The 17,670-nt window shown below is 36.9% G+C and overlaps 1 protein-coding gene across 3 annotated transcripts in view; it reads left to right on the top strand.

Annotated features, from left to right (window-relative positions):
• The first annotated feature begins 1,173 nt into the window (after nt 1-1,173).
• Nucleotides 1,174-17,670, top strand: part of NCAPG (non-SMC condensin I complex subunit G) — a 30,233-nt gene continuing 13,736 nt past the window's right edge. Inside the window, exons 1-12 of one of the 3 annotated variants that reach the window (XM_054201957.1) lie at nt 1,175-1,610; nt 2,221-2,430; nt 3,608-3,836; nt 5,283-5,428; nt 6,359-6,443; nt 8,549-8,741; nt 10,802-10,951; nt 13,274-13,414; nt 14,416-14,539; nt 15,890-15,979; nt 16,142-16,321; nt 16,775-16,885. In XM_054201957.1, the coding sequence (XP_054057932.1) occupies nt 1,500-1,610; nt 2,221-2,430; nt 3,608-3,836; nt 5,283-5,428; nt 6,359-6,443; nt 8,549-8,741; nt 10,802-10,951; nt 13,274-13,414; nt 14,416-14,539; nt 15,890-15,979; nt 16,142-16,321; nt 16,775-16,885 (1,770 nt within the window). In that variant the 5' untranslated portion in view covers nt 1,175-1,499. Of the gene's footprint in view, nt 1,611-1,785; nt 1,875-2,220; nt 2,431-3,607; nt 3,837-5,282; nt 5,429-6,358; nt 6,444-8,548; nt 8,742-10,801; nt 10,952-13,273; nt 13,415-14,415; nt 14,540-15,889; nt 15,980-16,141; nt 16,322-16,774; nt 16,886-17,670 lie in introns of those variants that run through there. The other 2 variants (XM_054201959.1, XM_054201958.1) reach the window with 2 other exon arrangements.

The following is a 17,670-nucleotide window of genomic DNA, read 5'->3' as shown; positions in this document are numbered from 1 at the left end:
GCGGCAGGGGAGGTTTAGGTTAGATATTAGGAGGAATTACTTTACTGAAAGAGTGGTCAGGCACTGGAACAGCCTGCCCAGGGAGGTGGTTGAGTCACCATCCCTAGAGGTGTTTAAGAAATGTCTAGATGTGGCACTTCAGGGCATGCTCCAGTGGCAGAGATTGTAGGTTGTTTGGTTGGACTCGATGATCTTAAGGGTCCTTTCCAACCATGAAGATTCTGTGATTCTGTGAGTTTGAGCTTAGTTATCTTCCCTGTTTTTAATGAGATACAGAATTTATTACTATTCTCAAGTTAAAGGATTTCTGTGAGAACATTAGGTTCACAACAAATGCTTGAAAATTTGAGGAAAATTTCTAGTAGTAAAAGATTCAGTCTGGAAAGAGCACAAATATGCATTCCAACAAGTCGGTTATCCATACTATCCATCTTTTCAAACTCCCTTACAGCTGATACAAAACAGAAAGATGTCCCAGTAAGAAACACAAAGTCTGCAAGTTGGATTCAATTTAGGTAGTTCACCCAGGGAACTAAGTAATCAGTTACTTAGCTGGCTAACTTAGTGAACTTAACTCCCTTTGTTACCTTAATCTTTAAACTAGGCAAAAGTGAACTTTAAAATAGGTAAACATATCTTGCTCTACAGTAGCTGAGCATTTTTTTTGTCTCATTGGATAACCATTCTCCAAAGGGCATTTATTAATCTTAAGACACAGGCAGAGCTTTCTTGTTTTGCTACGCCAATGGCTTCAGCGTAAGGCTCCCGTTTACAAAATGCAACTACACTAATTTTTCCAGATGATCACGCCCGGAGAGGACTTTGGGAGAGCGGCTGAGGGCAGCACCAGAGTTTATCAGCCTTATTCGACTATTTTGCAACTAGCGTACGTTCCGGAAATCCTCTTGCCCGACGCTTCTCCTCAGCCGCAGCAGGGCTGACACCCGGCCTGCTTTGAAACAGCCGCCCCTGCCGCGAGCGCGCCCCAGGAGGCGGAGGAGGCGGCGGCGGAGGCGAGGCCGGCCGCAGCCCCCTCCCTCACGGCCCGCCCCAGAGGAAGATGGCGGCGAGGGGCTCGCCGCGCGCGCCCGGCTAACGGCCGCCCCACCCGCCACGGCCCGCCCCGCCGCCAGCGCGCGGAGACGAGCGCGCGCACACCCCACACCCCCCCGTCTCTCCGATCACCGACTTTCTCGCGAGACTGGGAGCGGTACTCGCGCCTAGTTTGAAGCTGGGCGCGCGGGCGCGGCGGCCGTTGCTGGCGCGCGCGGCGTCGGCGGGCGGAGGACGGTGTGTGGCGGCGGCCCCGCGGCTGGAGCGGGAGGCGAGGAGCGGCTGGGCTCAGCTCGGCTGTGGGGTGGTCGGCTTGCGGCTCTGCCGCCGTTAGGAGCGGCCTTGCCGCTGTGGGGAGCAGTAGCTCTCCGCTTTCCCACGGCGGCTCTCTGCGACGCTAGTCTGGAGCGAAGCGGGAGGGGTGACCGTCCCCTTTCCCTATAGCCATGGGGGTGAAAAAGAGAGTTCTGCAAATCAAAGAAGCCTTTCAACTGGCCCAGAAACCTCACCAGAACCAGGCGAAGCTTGTCGTGGATTTGAAGAGCACCTATAACCAGGTAGGGCCGCCCTCGGGGCGTGCCAGCGGCGGGGCGGAGCGGTCAGCCGCCGGGCTGAGGGGACAATGACGGCGCTCAGGGTCTGCTCGGCTTTTCCTTCGGAGGGCAGGGGGCCTCTTCGGTCTTTTTTTTCCCCCTAAAACAGGCGTTGAGGCCAGTATGACTAAGAAAAGCCCTGCGACTTAAACAAGACCCAACCCGCACACTAAACTACTATACACTCTTGTCTCCTGCGATCATGGGTGTAAGAACGGCCTATGGCAGGTATGAATGATGCTGGAAGGTGTTTGGGTACCCGACAAGTAGGTGTGACACAGGTGATAACGGACGAGTGTGTCGATTGCCGTTCTGAAACCTGTTAGCAGGTAAATGTAAACTCCATAGCGGAGCCCAGCGGCCAAGAGATATGCCTGCTGTGGAGTTAAAGCAAAATATTCAGTGAAGAGTGCACAACAGCGGGTGTGCCCTAGCTGCTGGCTTTAGCGCTTTAAAAATTTAAATGGAAGCAGTCAGTTATAAAACAATTTATTTTATTTTTCTGTGGTACTGCTTTAGAAAGATGAACCAGGTAGTTATCGCTTGTTGTGGTTTGATTTTTACTTTTTTTCAGTTGGAAGATACGGAAGATTTTAATGAAAAATTCATTCATTTCCTTAAGTATGCTATGATAATCTACAGACGGGAACCAGCAGTGGAACAAGTGATCGATTTTGTGGCTAAATTTGTTACTTCATTTTATCAAATGGAGAAAGAGGATGGTAGTGAGGAAGAAGAAGATGATAATTTGCTCCTGAATTATGTGCTTAACTTTCTGCTTAAGGTATAGTAACACTTACTGTTAAAGCTTTAACATAACAAATGGAAACTTCATGCAGCAGAAACTTACTGGCGCTGGAGATGATACCAACAAACTGTAACTTAAAAAGTGAAAGCAAGGCGAAGCTAGGGCTTTACGAGTAATACCTTCCCCCCCACCCCCAGCCCCCTGCCCCAACAACTGGATTTCAAAAGTTAGGCCCGTGAGAAAATGTTAATTGCTTTTTTATTTGGCTGTCAGACATGTTAGATGCTTTACTATAGGTGCATTTATAAATGTGAAATTCTGGAAGTGTCGTGAAAATAAATTTATACTCTTTCTTTGATAAGTGAAAATACTAAAAGGTCTTTCATATGGTTGGCATATGTATTATTCATTTCTGCCTATTGCAAGTGTTATATAAAAAGGAGATCGACAGTTCCAATAGCATGAAAACACAAGTAGAATTATATTTTCTTAAACTAGTGTTTTGATGTGGAAAAATTATTGGTCAGGCCAAGATCACAATCGTCATGTCTAGCACCTTTTTTTATTCGTTCTAATGTTTTATGGAGGGATAAGTTAGCTAATGTACTGTAGTCTGCATTGAGTGGTAAGCATGTTTCTTCCTTTGTGAAGATATGGCTAATTATGTAAAGTGCCACTGATATAAGTGATGGACTGTGTTTTCCTTAAATAGGAAGAGCTTTTGAAATACATATTTCATGTACTGTATAGAGTATTAACTACTTTAGCCTGGAGAAGAGAAGGCTGAGGGGAGACCTTATTAATGTTTACAAGTATCTAAAGGGTGGGTTTAAGGAGGATGGAGCCAGACTCTTTTCAGTGGTTCCCAGTAGCAGGACGAGGGGTAACAGGCACAAGCTGGAACATAGGAAGAACATATGAGAAAAAACTTCTTTACGGTGAGGGTGACAGAGCACTGGAACAGGCTGCCCAGGGAGGTTGTGGAGTCCCCTTCTCTGGAGACTTTCAAGACCTGCCTGGATGCAGTGCTGAGTGATGTGCTCTAGGCAATCCTGCTTTAGCAGGGGAGTTGGACTAGATGATCTCTAGAGGTCCCTTCCAACTCTGAAAAATTCCGTGATTCTGTGATACTTATGTGTGCATGTTAATAGCCTTATGTTGTAAATGAGAAAAGTGTGATTATAAGAATGCTTTTGTTTTTTCTTTCCCTAAGTCTCACGATGCGAACAGCCATGCAGTTAGGTTTCGAACATGCCAGCTTGTTAATAAGATTTTGGGAAATATGCCAGAGAATGCCCAGATTGACGATGATTTATTTGATAAAATTAATGAAGCTATGCTGATTAGACTTAAAGATAAATTTTCAAATGTGAGAATTCAAGCTGTCTTGGCCCTGTCAAGACTTCAAGATCCTAAGGATGAAAACTGTCCTGTTATTAATAGTAAGTAGCATTGGATTTTTCTTTTGTTTAAGAACAACATTTGTTGATTTACATTACTTTAAAAGATTTTAAGCATTTTCTTAAGCATTGAGTAAACAAACTTAGAGGGTATTGTTGTAATAATTCATGAACTGTGGAGCTTCTTGCCAGAGGAGGTTATAGATGCAAGAGTTGTGTATGTTTAAGGGGAAAAGACAGAACTGCTTGAAGGAGAGATCCACTGTTGATTAAATGACAGACAAATCATATTGGGCTCGGGCTATTCTATGAACTGAATGTAACGGAGGGATGGTGAGAATAATGCCATGGGGATATGATACGTGCTTGCTCAGTTATTACCCTCTTAAGGACCCTTTTGTACTATTAATTGAAATGAACTTCTACAAAAACACTTAGAGGAGTGAAGGTGATAATAGAAAAACTAATTTTGTCTCAAACAAGGGCTGTCTGCTACATGAGAGGCAAACTGGTTATCGACATTGTTGACTTATAACTTTTTTGGGCCTTCTCCAGCCACCCCTCTCCCCGTCCCGAGTCTCATCTTGTTCATGGATCACTTCCTTTAAGAGGTTGGCACCTCTGTAAACCATGTTTCTTGATGCTGTTTTTGTGCCGATTGTGGGTTTCTTTGTGTATGGTATGACTCTTGACTAAGCCTCTACTTCCATTGCCTCAGGGTAGAGGGTCTGCAGGTTTGTGCCAGCACAGCTGTTATGTAAATTGTGCCCTGATTAAAATTTACGTACTTTCTTTTGTGAAGAGAGTAAGTTAGTTGAGGTTCTTTTGTTGTTAAGCAACCTTCTTTGAAATTATATGTTCTAAGTGTTTGTTTACAAGTTCCTTATTTAGGAGCACGTAAATTTCATAGTTAATCATTGTCTTACAGAGCAAGAAGGTGAATTCAAGTGTTCTCTTAAATTGTTTTTGTTGTTGCTGTTAATTTTGAAGAAGGGTCAAGAACATAACAAAAAGCATTACATGAGATTGACTATTTGAGTTTTGGTAGGAGATTGCAGTTTTCCATCTATAGGAAAATTTGAGAATCTACCCCAAAGGTAATGAGGATGTATAGCCAGTGAATAGAGGTCTTAAGGAGCTGACATTTGGAAGCATTTTATTTTTTATTTTTATTTTTTTTGCCCCAAAAATGACAAAGTGGCTATTTATAGGTGGAGTCTAGAGTAGCAATTTTTGGAGTTATTAACTGAGGATCCTACTTATTGTTGCAAATATTATTTTTCCTAGTTGAATTTTTTTTGAGATCATAGCTCAGCATGTAATTGCTGTGAAATCTTAGGGTTGTGACCCTAAACTCTTCCCTAAATTTTTATGAGCTATGCAGGGGCAGAGGAGGGGTTTTAATAATAACTGCTGATTTTTTTTTTTTTTTTTAGTATTTTCTGGTTTTTTGTAATGTTTCAAACTCTTATGAAACTTTACTTTCAGTCTACAACACATTACTTGAAAATGATTCAAATTCAGAAGTGAGGCGTGCAGTGCTGTCGTGTATTGCTCCATCAGCAAGGACTTTGCCAAAAATTGTAGGCCGCACTATGGATGTAAAGGAAGCTGTCAGAAAGCTGGCATATGAGGTAAATTGGATCACTTAATATTCATTTGAAAGACTGACTTAGGAAAAAGGCTTTAAAACTTTTATTATATGTCATTGGCTAGACACTAAGAATGGTTAAATAATTTATTTTCACTTGCCATAATTTTGAGGGGGAGTAATTTAATACAAGTTTTCAAGTTAAAATCCCTGAACTTGACCACAGAAATTGCTTGATAGAAATTACTTTCATGATAGAACTTGGATCTTCAGAATCAGACATTAAAAGTATATATTTTGTATACGATCTCTTTTTTCTATCTATGCATGTTGTGATGTTTGTGAAGCATTTTTTTCTTCTCTGTTATTACATATTAGATAATTCAGTAAAGTTAAGATCACAGCAATACTAGTGTAAAAATTTACATATTTTGGTATTCCAATTTTGAGAAGCATCAGCCATTACTTATGCTTATGTGTAGGTGTAGGGGCAAGAAGGTATGCTGCCATGTATATTTCTTGTACAGGCATCTTCAAACAAAATGTTTGGTTTTTTCACACAGACCCATCTTCTGTTCTTTCGTAATTTTGATTAAATTCTAATTTTTAACTGAATCTGTGTGTTAGTAGACTGAGAAAAGTACATACTTTAGTTGTTTCATTGCAGGTATTCATTGTTCTTGGAGCTTTAAAGAGAATAATTTTCATATCCAGGTGTTGCATTCAAGTGGAGCTGCCGAGCTCCTAAGCTCTTTGTTAACTTTATTCTTACTTTATTTTACATTTGCTTCCATGTGCAAGAATCTGCTTGCTAATGTATTGGTATGATGCCGATGGTATAGGTATTACAGGGTTTTGTTGACTTATGGTTTCTATGGATGGATAAAATTGAGAGTTTAAACCCACAGGTAGTTAATGAAAACAGTTGTTATAATTTGTAGAAATGTATTTTAATGTCTTCATTTTTTTTAAGGTTTTGGCAGAAAAAGTTCACATGAGAGCTCTGTCAATAGCACAGAGAGTAAAGTTATTGCAACAAGGACTTAATGACAGATCTGGTAAGAGATCATCTTTCTCAACATCTTAATATAAATGTTTGAGAGAATACTTTCTAATGTTCTGGGGATGATTTATGTCTAAGCTGTAATGGCAATAATGGAAATGTTTATGCAGAAGAAATTCTGCTTGCTGCTTTGGTTTTCCAGTCCTTTTATAGTGGACAAACCAGAAAAGTTTTGCACTTTCAAAAAACTTGAAAGACACTGAGCTCTAAAATAGGACCAAATGCTATTAAAATTAAAAAGCAACAATGTAATTTAACACAGAAGTAGAAAAATGTAATTATTTAATCAATGTATTTTGAAATATGTTTCATTACAGTATTTTTGTAACTAATATATTTAATAATTGAAATATAAACATTAATATAATTTTGATAATTGTTTGAAAATGTTACCTGTGTGTCTTCGGAGAGAAATCTTCTCAGCTGTTTAGTTTTTCATTTAACTAGCTTAAATTTTTTTTAATGAATTTTTTATTTGACCCTCATCATGAAGCAACTTTATTGTTTTTGATGTCTTCTGTACTGTATCACTTTTATATAAAGAGCCATTCAGAATATACCCATAATTGTATGTGGTGGTGTTGCCAAAAGATCAAAAGGTCACATGCATCTGAGTGAGACAATTCTGGCCTGCCTACATAGAACATGGCTTTTTTTTTTTTTTGCATGAATTTCACAATAAAAGCTGCCAGTTTTACTAAATGTGCTACAGTGTTATCCACATACTTTGTTTGGAAAATCTGTACTAAGCCCTGTTGAATTTTACTCTGAGAATTTTCTTGGCTTAGTGGTGTACTGCTTGTGAACTGTGAGAAATATGACCTATGCGGATATTCACTTAAAACACAAAAGTACTGTGTTCATTGGTAACTGGAGCTCTTACAGGTGTGTCTTGTATGCATGTGGTTTTTTTGATCTGCCTTTCTTTTTGGCTAGTTGGGGATCATGTTAGCAAAGGAAGAGAGGATCAGCTGAGTGCTGTCTTATGCAGTATCGAACTACAGTTAAAAGGAAGTCTTCCTTCTGTATAATAAGTTTTAATTAGCATTGCTCCCCACCTACCTTGAATTGTTCTGTACTAGTCTAATGAAGTTTGTCAGGTTTTGTTTTTGAAGTCCAGCACTGAAAAACTCATGTTTTGAATTACTATTTCTTATCAATAAAGTAGTTTGCTGTTTGATGAAATAGCTGCTTCTTGTCTACTGGCTGCATCATTCTTAGGACCTTAGTTTACCTCTTTCAAGGCCTTTTTACAGTTCTCTTTGAACTCTTGATTATATTTAAGTCTTTATTATCGTAAGTTACATGTAAGAGGAAAGATGAATGTTGTCCAGTGTGTGTGTACTTTGTTTCCATTATATTGGATATTATTTTCTAAAAGGTTCTAAGAGCATACTTGTATTGCTCCCTAGTTATTATGGTTTTTTCATACACCAGAGTATTAGCCTTTCTACTTCCCTGCTTAAATATGTGTGTATGTGTGAATGACATATGTATTCTAGATATTCCCATAAATACTTTTTTCCTTGATTAAATAGTACCCTACTGATCCAGAAACTGTTCATTGTGGCAGTGGGGAGGAGGGACTTAATGTATCTTTATGTAAATTTTATAATCTAGTTAAATAATTGAATTAACACAGGAATTCTGTGTGGCAATTCAGACTGAAGGTCTGTAGAGTAGTATCCTGCCTCCAAAAGCAACCAATTCCTAAATACCCGAAACAGAATAAGTATATAACAATGCTTCCCCAGAATATTTCCTGCTCTACAAGAGTTCATGGTTTGTATATTTCCTGGGTTGAGGTGCTTTCTTTAGATGTAACAGTTTTTGGATAGAGGTTGGTTGTTTTTTTTTTTATTTTTTTTTATTCCCTGTGGGGAAGAATACTGCCTCAAAAATGTAGTAGTGCTCCATAGGTAGTTCTTGTTTAACTGTTGGTTTTCTTTCTTTTTTTTTTTAAGGTAGTGTTAAGTTCAACTATATAATAACTTCTTTCCCAAAAGCTTTCTCTAGAAAAATGATTTATGAAAGTAAGTTGAAAACTTGGTATTTTTTGACATTTAATGTTTTAAAACATTTAAATTCCTGTATTATTAGATGCTGTTAAGGAGGTAATGAAGAAGAAGCTGCTTCAAGCCTGGTTACAATTGACTGAAGGGGATGTTTTAGAATTGCTTCATCGACTGGATGTGGAAAACTGCCCAGAAGTGGCCATCTCAGTACTAAATGCTATTTTTTCATTATCTCCACTTCATGACTTTGTTCAGAAATGTAAAAACCTTGACAGCAGGTATGCAGATAGGTTTTCATTTCCAAAAGATGAATATTTTGTATAAGAATATTAAATTAAAGGCTATATCTAAATGGGGAGCAGAGCAACGATTACCTGTGATAAAAGGCTGATATTGTGGTTTAAGCCATGATGTCTCTGGTGTTTCTGTACATAAGTGCTTTGGATATGCTTTTTTTCTTCTTTAAAAGATCTGTGTTCACCAGCTGGAAACAATTGTGCCAGATAAGCAGGAGGAAAAAATGAAAAATATCTTTGACTTCTTGTCTCCTGAACACCCTAAAAACCACACTCTTAGAGTTTAAGAGGAGGCAGTAAATTAATCAACTAAACAAGCATTTGTTTTATTTCCTGTACTGTCTGTACAGCTTACAATAAAGGCAATGCTCTAGTTTACCCCCACAACTGTAATTTCCTCTCTTCTTTTAACCTGTGGGACTGAAAAGCTCCTTTTCTCCTGTTCCTCCTTCCTCTTAGTAGTGCTTCTGTTTTTTCTCACGCGTTTCCTAGTTCTCTTTGGCTTCCCTCTGTCCTTTTTGCTGAGATAAAGGCACCACAATTTGAGGCTGGTTCAGTTATCCATGAACTGTTTGGAGAATCAATCAGAATGGAATTATTGGGCATGTGTTTCAGTCTTCTTTTGGAGGTTTTTTATTTGTATTAACAGCGCTTGACATAAGCTGGTATCTTAGAAGCTTCTTTTCCTGTGTTAATATTTGGTAGAATGTGACTAAGTGAGTTCCTAAGCTACAAAGAAGATGGCGTGATGAATATTAAGCTCCATAAAGCAAAAATGAAGGGCAAAAGAAAAAATGAAATTAGAAGTTGTAGGAAATTGCTAAGGGAGGCAAAAAGGTGTGAGAAGAAATGGCTCCAGTTAATTGAGGCAACCAGAGTACCGTGATTATTAGCAGTTGTAGGAGTCTAATCTCAGATGATAAACTTAAATGACAAATTGTCACTGATTAAAAAGTGATAACAAAATTTTATTCTGTGTTTTTGGGGGAAAATGTGTAATGTCATTGTATGGAGTGTCTTGCATTCCAGTGGTAGCTTATGACAGATGTTTTGAAATCAGTAGATGCTACATGCATTGCACTCCAGAGCTATAGATGTGGGCCTGTGGCTTTAAAAAGCAGCAGTAACGGTGAAATAACTTTATTATAGCCTCTGGAAGTGTGCCAATATCTTAAGAGGTTCAAAGGAAACATTTATATGGTTACAGACTTGTCCATATATTTGTATTATTTATGTATGTCCATATATTTTTATATATATAGTTAAGAGCTTTGATTCTGCACAAAATGAAGCTTTTTTGTTTTCTTTGTTTGCGTGTGTATGAAGGACCTAAAAGAAAACCATAATTGTTATTGATAGTTTGCAACTAAAGTGGGATTCAAGGGAGTGAAGAGTGATACTCTCTTCTGTCTTGAGGTAGAATTAATGCACAACTTGATGTTCTGCTTCTGAAAACAAAGATTATATGCCATACTTAGGATGGAAAAGACTATGATTATAAAAAGGAGTGGGGGGTGTATGACAGGTAGACAGAGGAAGAGCTTACAGAGATGCTGGGAAGCAGTTCTATTACTTTTTGCATTTGACATACTATGATTCCTACTTAAATATTGTGTGAAGGTCTTGTATTAAGAACGGAAGAAACAATTCATAAACAGGAGCTGAAAAACAATTTAATGCAGTTGTTGCATTTCTGCAGATTAATGGAGTTCAGTTTTCCAGACCTGTACAGTAATAACAGTGTTTCATGGAGTTGAAGTACTTGGGTGGTTGTGCTAGGAGGTCTGAAGGGCTGAACATAACCTTTCTGCGAACTGAAATAAGCAGCCTTGATTTAAAATACTGAAAAGTGCAATGTAGTGAGAGGCTCAGGGAGCTCCGTGTCCTCACTTAAGGAAGAGGAAGTTATTTTTGTCGGTCTTTAAGTATTTCTGTGGGGAATAGCTTTGACAGGATTTTATTTTCATTTTAGGAAATAGTCTATTTCTGTGCATTTGTTGTCTTTGACCTTATTTTATTTAGCTCTATTTATTTTTGTTTAGAAAACTGATTCCACTGGAAGACTTAACAGCTGAGAATGTGTTGTACTGGAGATGTCTTTGTGAATATCTAAAATCAAAAGGTGAAGAAGGTGAAGATTTACTAGAACAGATGTTGCCAGAACCAGCTATATATGCAGATTATTTATTAAGGTACATTGCATTTAAAAATAAATCTAAAAATAGATTTATTTTTTTAGACAAGAGAATATTTCTTTTATTCGACTATTCAGGTTTCCTCCAAAGCCAAAGTTGTGCTTGAACAGTGATTTTTTTTTTTAATTTTATTTTTTTTTAAAACTTTTTAACATTTTTCAGAGGATTTACTTTGTTTAAACAAAAACTGTAAAAAGCAAATTTATAACTTGAAAACAATTTTTGGAATGTCCTTTCTCATGAATTATCAGCAAGATGGACTTCTAGAACAATAGCATATAATACTTTGCCATTTAAGGCAATAGAATAATTGCTCTGTAGTATGCAGCTATCCTTTGTCCATCTGTTACTATGTAGCTTGCTGTGTGTTTGCAAAGAGTTTGCAGAAAGAGGTTTTTAAAGGTTGCAGAAACCAATACTTTTTTCAGTGTTGTAATTTGTGAATATAAAGTAAAATTCGGCTGCTGTCCCCAAGAGAAGTGCTTTTGAAACTGAAAGTTCATTCCCCTCGCTTTCCCCTGCTCAGGCAGGCATGCTTCCCAAAAAGTTATATTTGAAGGCAGTGTCAGCGCTGTTAAATGAGCCAATTACAGAACACTTAATAGGGGAAAAAAAAGGAATGTTTTCTTAAGTCAATCTTTTTACCAAAGTGAAGAAAGGTAATTTTTATTTTTGTCTTAGTGGGATATTTTACTCTCAACATAAAATTTTAACAGAATTTATGTTTGTGAGCATGGAGAATGCTGAGAAATCTTAACTAAGGTATTGTACTTGCAAAATGTAGCGTGAAGTTTCCTGAAATGGTTATAAATCAGATCTGCTGAAAAATGCATTTTTTGATAGATGTTTCCAATTAAAAATATGTGTATTTTTTTCTCAATTCAGTGGGTGTAGTATTATAGTAGTACTTACAGAAATCATTGCTACTTTTCAATGTAGAGTGAGCTAACATGTTTCATAAATTTTTAATAAATGAAGCATCTGTGCTTCCTTAATTTTGAAATCTGGATTCAGTCTGGTGGGTGTAAATTTATTCATTCATACTTAATTTAAGAATCCATAAAACATTTGTTCTCCAAAAAAAAGATTTTCTTTTTTCCATCCGATCTTACTCAAAATGCCTTCAGTTATCTTCCCCTTCAGGAAGAGGGAGAGTAAGATTGATTAGGTTTGCTGGTACTTTGCAGTATCAACTGTTAAACTATTCATTGGTGAGCTGTGCCACCAGTTGTTTCGGGTAAGATTTACAATTGTACAATCCAAGTCTCTATTTGCACTGTGAGAGTATCAGTTAGGAGGAGCAAGAAATTGCAAGTCATTGATACTTAAGAAAAAATGTAACATTGTAAGCTTCATGTAGGTATTTCACTGTTATCTGGTGCAGGTAACATTGTTAAATGATCGGAAACAGCTGCTTACAGTATTGTAATTTCAGATGTTCTTAAATAGTAGCTACATTTTTTTCCTAACTTTGAAGAATTTTTTAAATTTTGCTAAATTTAATGAGCTGTTGATGAAAAGTATCTGGAAAGCTGTGGTGAAAATAAACATCTTTTTCACAGCTCATATCAGTATTTGAATTTTATATATTACATTATATTCAGTATTGAATGTTGTACACAATATATTTCACTCCAGATTTTCTGAACATGCATGTTCTCACTGATGGATAAAAGAACGATGACTCTAGGAAAAAAAAAAAAAGGAGCAAACTGATTACAGTTTCCATGTGATGTGTCTGAGTGTATCTGACAACAGATTGTTGTTCTTCTGTGATAGCATACTTGATCAGATAAAGAATTATAAATTCACTGCACACTTTAATGATTTTCTTGTATTTTGTCTTATAGGCAATATAACACTTCTGAACATGTAGAAGAATAAATAGTACCTAAATACACAGAAAAATTCTAGTTGTAAATATGAAAAATGGTACATGTATACATTTATTCCTAAGATGCCGTCTTTATGCAGGCGTGCAGAACTGAAAACACATGTACAAGCATAACTTGTTATTTTCTGTTTCTTACTGTTTTGCATTCTCAAACAAGGAATTTTTTTAAAGAAGTGCATTATTTTTAAACTGTTCATTATTTGGTAAAAATAACTTTCTGGAAAAAGAGAACACAAACGTTAATTTTAAAGGTTTGTAGCTAAGGTAACCACTTGTTTATGCAGGACAGGAAAGTGGTAGGGGTTTGCAGTTGTGTGTTTTGGGGTGGGGGGATTGTTTGTTTTTTTTTGTTTTGGGGGCTTTTTGTTTTGTTTCTTTCCAACAATGATTCTGAATGTAATTATATCTGTTCTATTTGGATTCAGTTACCTTCAAAATATGCCACTTCTTAGTGAGGAACAAAGAGAAGACTTCACTTGTTTTGAAAACCTGATGACAAAAGAATTTATAGGCCAGCAACTGATTCTTATCATAGGCTGCATGGATACCATGGAAGAGGGAGGAAGGTAAACTCAAATATAAAATTTGTGTTATTAAGCTTATGGCATTCATGCCTGTGGATAGACATAGAGTCTCTGTTGGGAAAATAACCTGATCAAACAGACAAAATACGGTTCTATTGCTAGCTGGAAAAAAAAAGACACAGTCTCTCTAATGGAATTGTTCCCAAAAGTGTGCCAAATGTATTGTCTGCTTACTTTTATGGAAAAATGAGTTTTAATGCAGATACAACATTGTGTGGGGAGAACAAATTCAGTTTTTTTCATAACGTATTTTTGAGATTATGAAGTTACAGGACTGTTCGTTTGGAACATAGTATATAAAAAAAAAAAAGGAGATAAATGGAGTAATTCTCAGCACATGACTTGTAGTAAGTAGCATGTGTGTTTCTTATGTTTTTAAGTCCAGTCTGCTGAAGCCTAAAAGGTTACAGATGTTTTAGATACCAAGCTGAATTGCACTGTGTTAACTGTGTCATTCCTATAATTTGAACAGCCTTTTGACGTGAAGAAATAAGAGTGAATAAATATGGAAGTTCATACCATCAAAGGCATTTTGTGAAATATAGCAGTTACGCTAGTACAAACACAGCAATAATTTCTAACTCTCAGTGGCATGCATTATATGTATGCCAAACTGGCAGGATAGTTTAACTTGTAATTTCTTTTTTAGTTTCCAGACAGATAATGTCTAGGAAAGCATTCTACAGTACTGATATTCTGACTGTTTTCTGCTGGTATGACCTTTCATTGGACAGTAGTGACACCTGATTAAAAGAGTCAGCATTTCATATTCAAGAGAAATCAGGTAAAATTAGGAAAAGACAAAACACTGCTAAGTAAGAAAATCCATTCAGCAGTTAATATAGCTATAGAGAAATTTTCTTATAATGTATTATAAAGTCTTCAGCACACTAACTCAAAGTAGGTAAAATATTAACTCTTATGTCTTCCACTTTCTTGAATAAGCAAACAGATTGATTGGGTTTTTTTTCTCTTCGATGCAGAAAACATCTCTTAGTTACTTTACAAAAGATTCTCATTTTACCTGCAACTTCAACAGCCCTTGTATCCCTGCTTGCGGAAAGATTACTCGGTATCGTTAAGGATGATGACAGAAGGATTCAAATTGTAAGTAATTCTAAACGCTCATTGTTTTCTAGGCTCTGCCCTCCCCAAATATCAAACAGCCTTTATGAGACGTTCTAACAGAAATATCAGGAGTTAAAATATTAAAATATATAAATTAAAAATATTTTTAGCTTGGAAAAGCATTTATGTTCTGTCCCCCCCCCCCTTTTTTTTTCGTAGCTGCATTTTGTGGTTATCTAAAGATCTTTATCTTTAGGAATTTGGCTGGTGTTGTAAATATAATTCTCAAATTAAGAAAGTATTGCACTTCGACAGCCTGTTTCAGAATCCTTTGTCATATTAGATCCAAACAGTTTTCACTAGAACAGAACATTCAAAGTGAGGATAATATATATTTCCAGGTTTTAGATTTCTCTTCATTCCTTTTAGCTGAGATAGGTACTAAAAACCTTTACAAGAAAAGTGTTTTATATAGTAGAGTCTTTATATATAGCATAATTATTTAAACTTGACTCCTGAAAAATAGACACTTGGTTTTGCTCAAATATTTTAAAAGAACCCTGGACCTAAGAACAGAGACCACTTTTGTAAAACCTCAATCCAGTTGGTAGAGCTAGGGTATAGGTTTGTTACATGATCATGATGGAAGAGCTGTGGTAATCTTAGCATTATAGTACAATAGTATAGTAAATTGTGCATTTCTATTCTAGTAAAATACACTGATTCAATGCATTCTGTTGATTTGGTACAGCTTGAGAGGAAATTAAACTGAGGTGATCTGATACAAGATAAATCAAATTAAGGCAATCCTGTCTCATTCAGTCTTTCATTTTACTCATGTTTCATCTCATTTTTTATTAATGTAATGGGTCTGACTTTAAAGAAAACCCCTAACCAACAGAAAAACTCTCAGCCTAGTTCTGCTTCTAGTTCTATGTGTGTATTTGGCTTCAAATTAAATTACTTGCATGGCTTCTTATACTACACATGGTGGTTTATAGACCTTAAATGATAGTGTTCTTAGTTGTATTTTGATTGAAGTAGTAGCAGATGAAAAACTGCACTCTCATTATCAGTAATTCTTTTTAAAGCACGTGTTCAGATCTAGAGGAGATGGTGCCTGTGAACTGTTGGCATAGAAACTGCTTAACTTATTCATGGGTGTAGAGTCTTCTGTTTTCTCGCTTACCTAGCTAAATGGTAGAAAACACTAGACTCTGTATTGTCAAATTGAGAATTTATTTGCATTGAATTAGCTGTTAAGGGAAACTGCACAAACGTTCAATACTTTTTCAGAAGGATGGTATTTTAAATTTGGAAAAGATAAATGCTTAGTATCTGACATCTGAGCTGAAATTAATCGCACTAATATAACGTTTGTAACAATAGATTGCAGAAATTATATCAGAAATTCGTGAGCCAATTATTACAGTCGACCAGCCTATTGATGCTGCTGAAATAAGAAAGCGGGAGCTTAAGGTAAGCAGATTTTAGTTAATGAGAAAAATATTTTTTAAGCATATTCACCTAGTAAGAGTTTTATATAGTAGTGTATTATTGGCTAGTGTCAATAGTGTATTGTTGGCTAATACCATGAAGGTTATGGTATTATATTAATTCTCTTTTTACTTTGTATTTCAGTTGGCTGAAATAAAAGTGAAACTTTTTGAAGCAAAAGAAGCTTTGGAAGAATGCATTACTCTGCAGGATTTTAATAAAGCATCAGTATTAAAAGAGAAAATAACTGAGTTGGAACACAATAAAAGCGATCTGATAAAAGAAGCGGAGCAACCTGAAATTAAAGAAATGCGTGTGGAGAAGGTCTGTTCCCTTCCTGTATTCCCAAGTGCTGGTTATGTTTTGTTGTTTATTCATAGTTTTAAAAGAACTGTAGTTTGGCCTTGTATCATCTAAATTTTTAAAATTGAAAATGAACACTTATGATATTAGTATTCTCCTTCATCACGTATAGAAGCTGATGGTATGCTCTAGCAAAAAATTAATTGCAGTTAAACTGCTCTTTTGTCCTTGAGTAACTAAAGAATTCTTCAAGGGTCTTGTTTTTACTAATTTTACTCTTAACTGAAAACATGAACCTGAATCTCTTCATCATAGTTTATAGACAGATTTTGATTAATATTCTTGCACAACAAATGTGTAGTGGACAGGAAATGTTTATTTGGGTAGGGAAAAATTATTAATGTCCCCATTCTCCTTAACTCAGCCACCATTTGTATTAATAACATTTTTCTCTTTTCCCTGACCCACTTGAAGAACGATCCTGAAACACTGTTGAAGTGTCTGATGCTGTGTTATGAGCTCCTGAAGATCATGTCCCTTTCTAAAGGAATCGGTCCAACCATTAGAGAAATCATCGAATCTCTGGTATGTCGGAATAAATACTATTTACATTATCATAAAAATGGATACATCATAGCTAGGCCTTGGGTGCTGGTAGGATGGTTTGTGATTATTTCACTCTCACTTTGCTGTATCTGTAGTGCTGTGGCTGGTGCTTTTAAGCCTTCCCAGAACCTAGTGTCTTGGAGGTGCAGTCCAGATATGCTGTTCTGAGCTCCTATGCCAGAACTGGTTGTGACAGAGAGATACTAAAATAAAACAGGAATATGGTAAATATTTGACTAATGTATGACACTGTTGGACAGTGCTGAATTATGCTGTTCTAATTGTGGTGCTTAGGCATCTGCTGACTGCCCTTGCTGGTACTTTAGTTACTTGCATTTGCTATCAGCTGAGGTTATAAGATTGCTAATAGAGAACTTAAAGATTTTTTTTTTTTTTCGTTGATAGTCAAAAACTTTTCATCTAGGAAAGACTGGAACTCATATAGACCTTTCTTTCAGCCCTTCCATGTGCAAGGAAAGGTGGGAGCAGCAGTCAGGGACTCTGGGGCACAGGTAGTTTTTTCATCAGTCCTCCTGGTCAAAGGGAAGGGGTTTGATGGGGCCAGTCGAATCTGGCAAATCAAGAAATGGTGACAGGACTGGTGCCACAGCCAGGGGTTTGGCTTCTTAGACCATGGGACTTGCCCTGAGAAACTAGGTCTACTGGGGCCTGATGGGATCCACCTGTCAGAGAAGGGGAGGAGCATCTTTGGTCAGAGGCTTGCCAAGCTTGTTAAGAGGACTTTAAACAAGAGTTGCTGGAGG

This window comes from Rissa tridactyla, chromosome 5 (assembly GCF_028500815.1).
Source record: "Rissa tridactyla isolate bRisTri1 chromosome 5, bRisTri1.patW.cur.20221130, whole genome shotgun sequence".
NCBI classification, from domain to species: Eukaryota; Metazoa; Chordata; class Aves; order Charadriiformes; family Laridae; genus Rissa; species Rissa tridactyla.
Note: the sequence above shows the minus strand (reverse complement) of the source record. Positions and strands in the feature narration are given on the sequence as shown.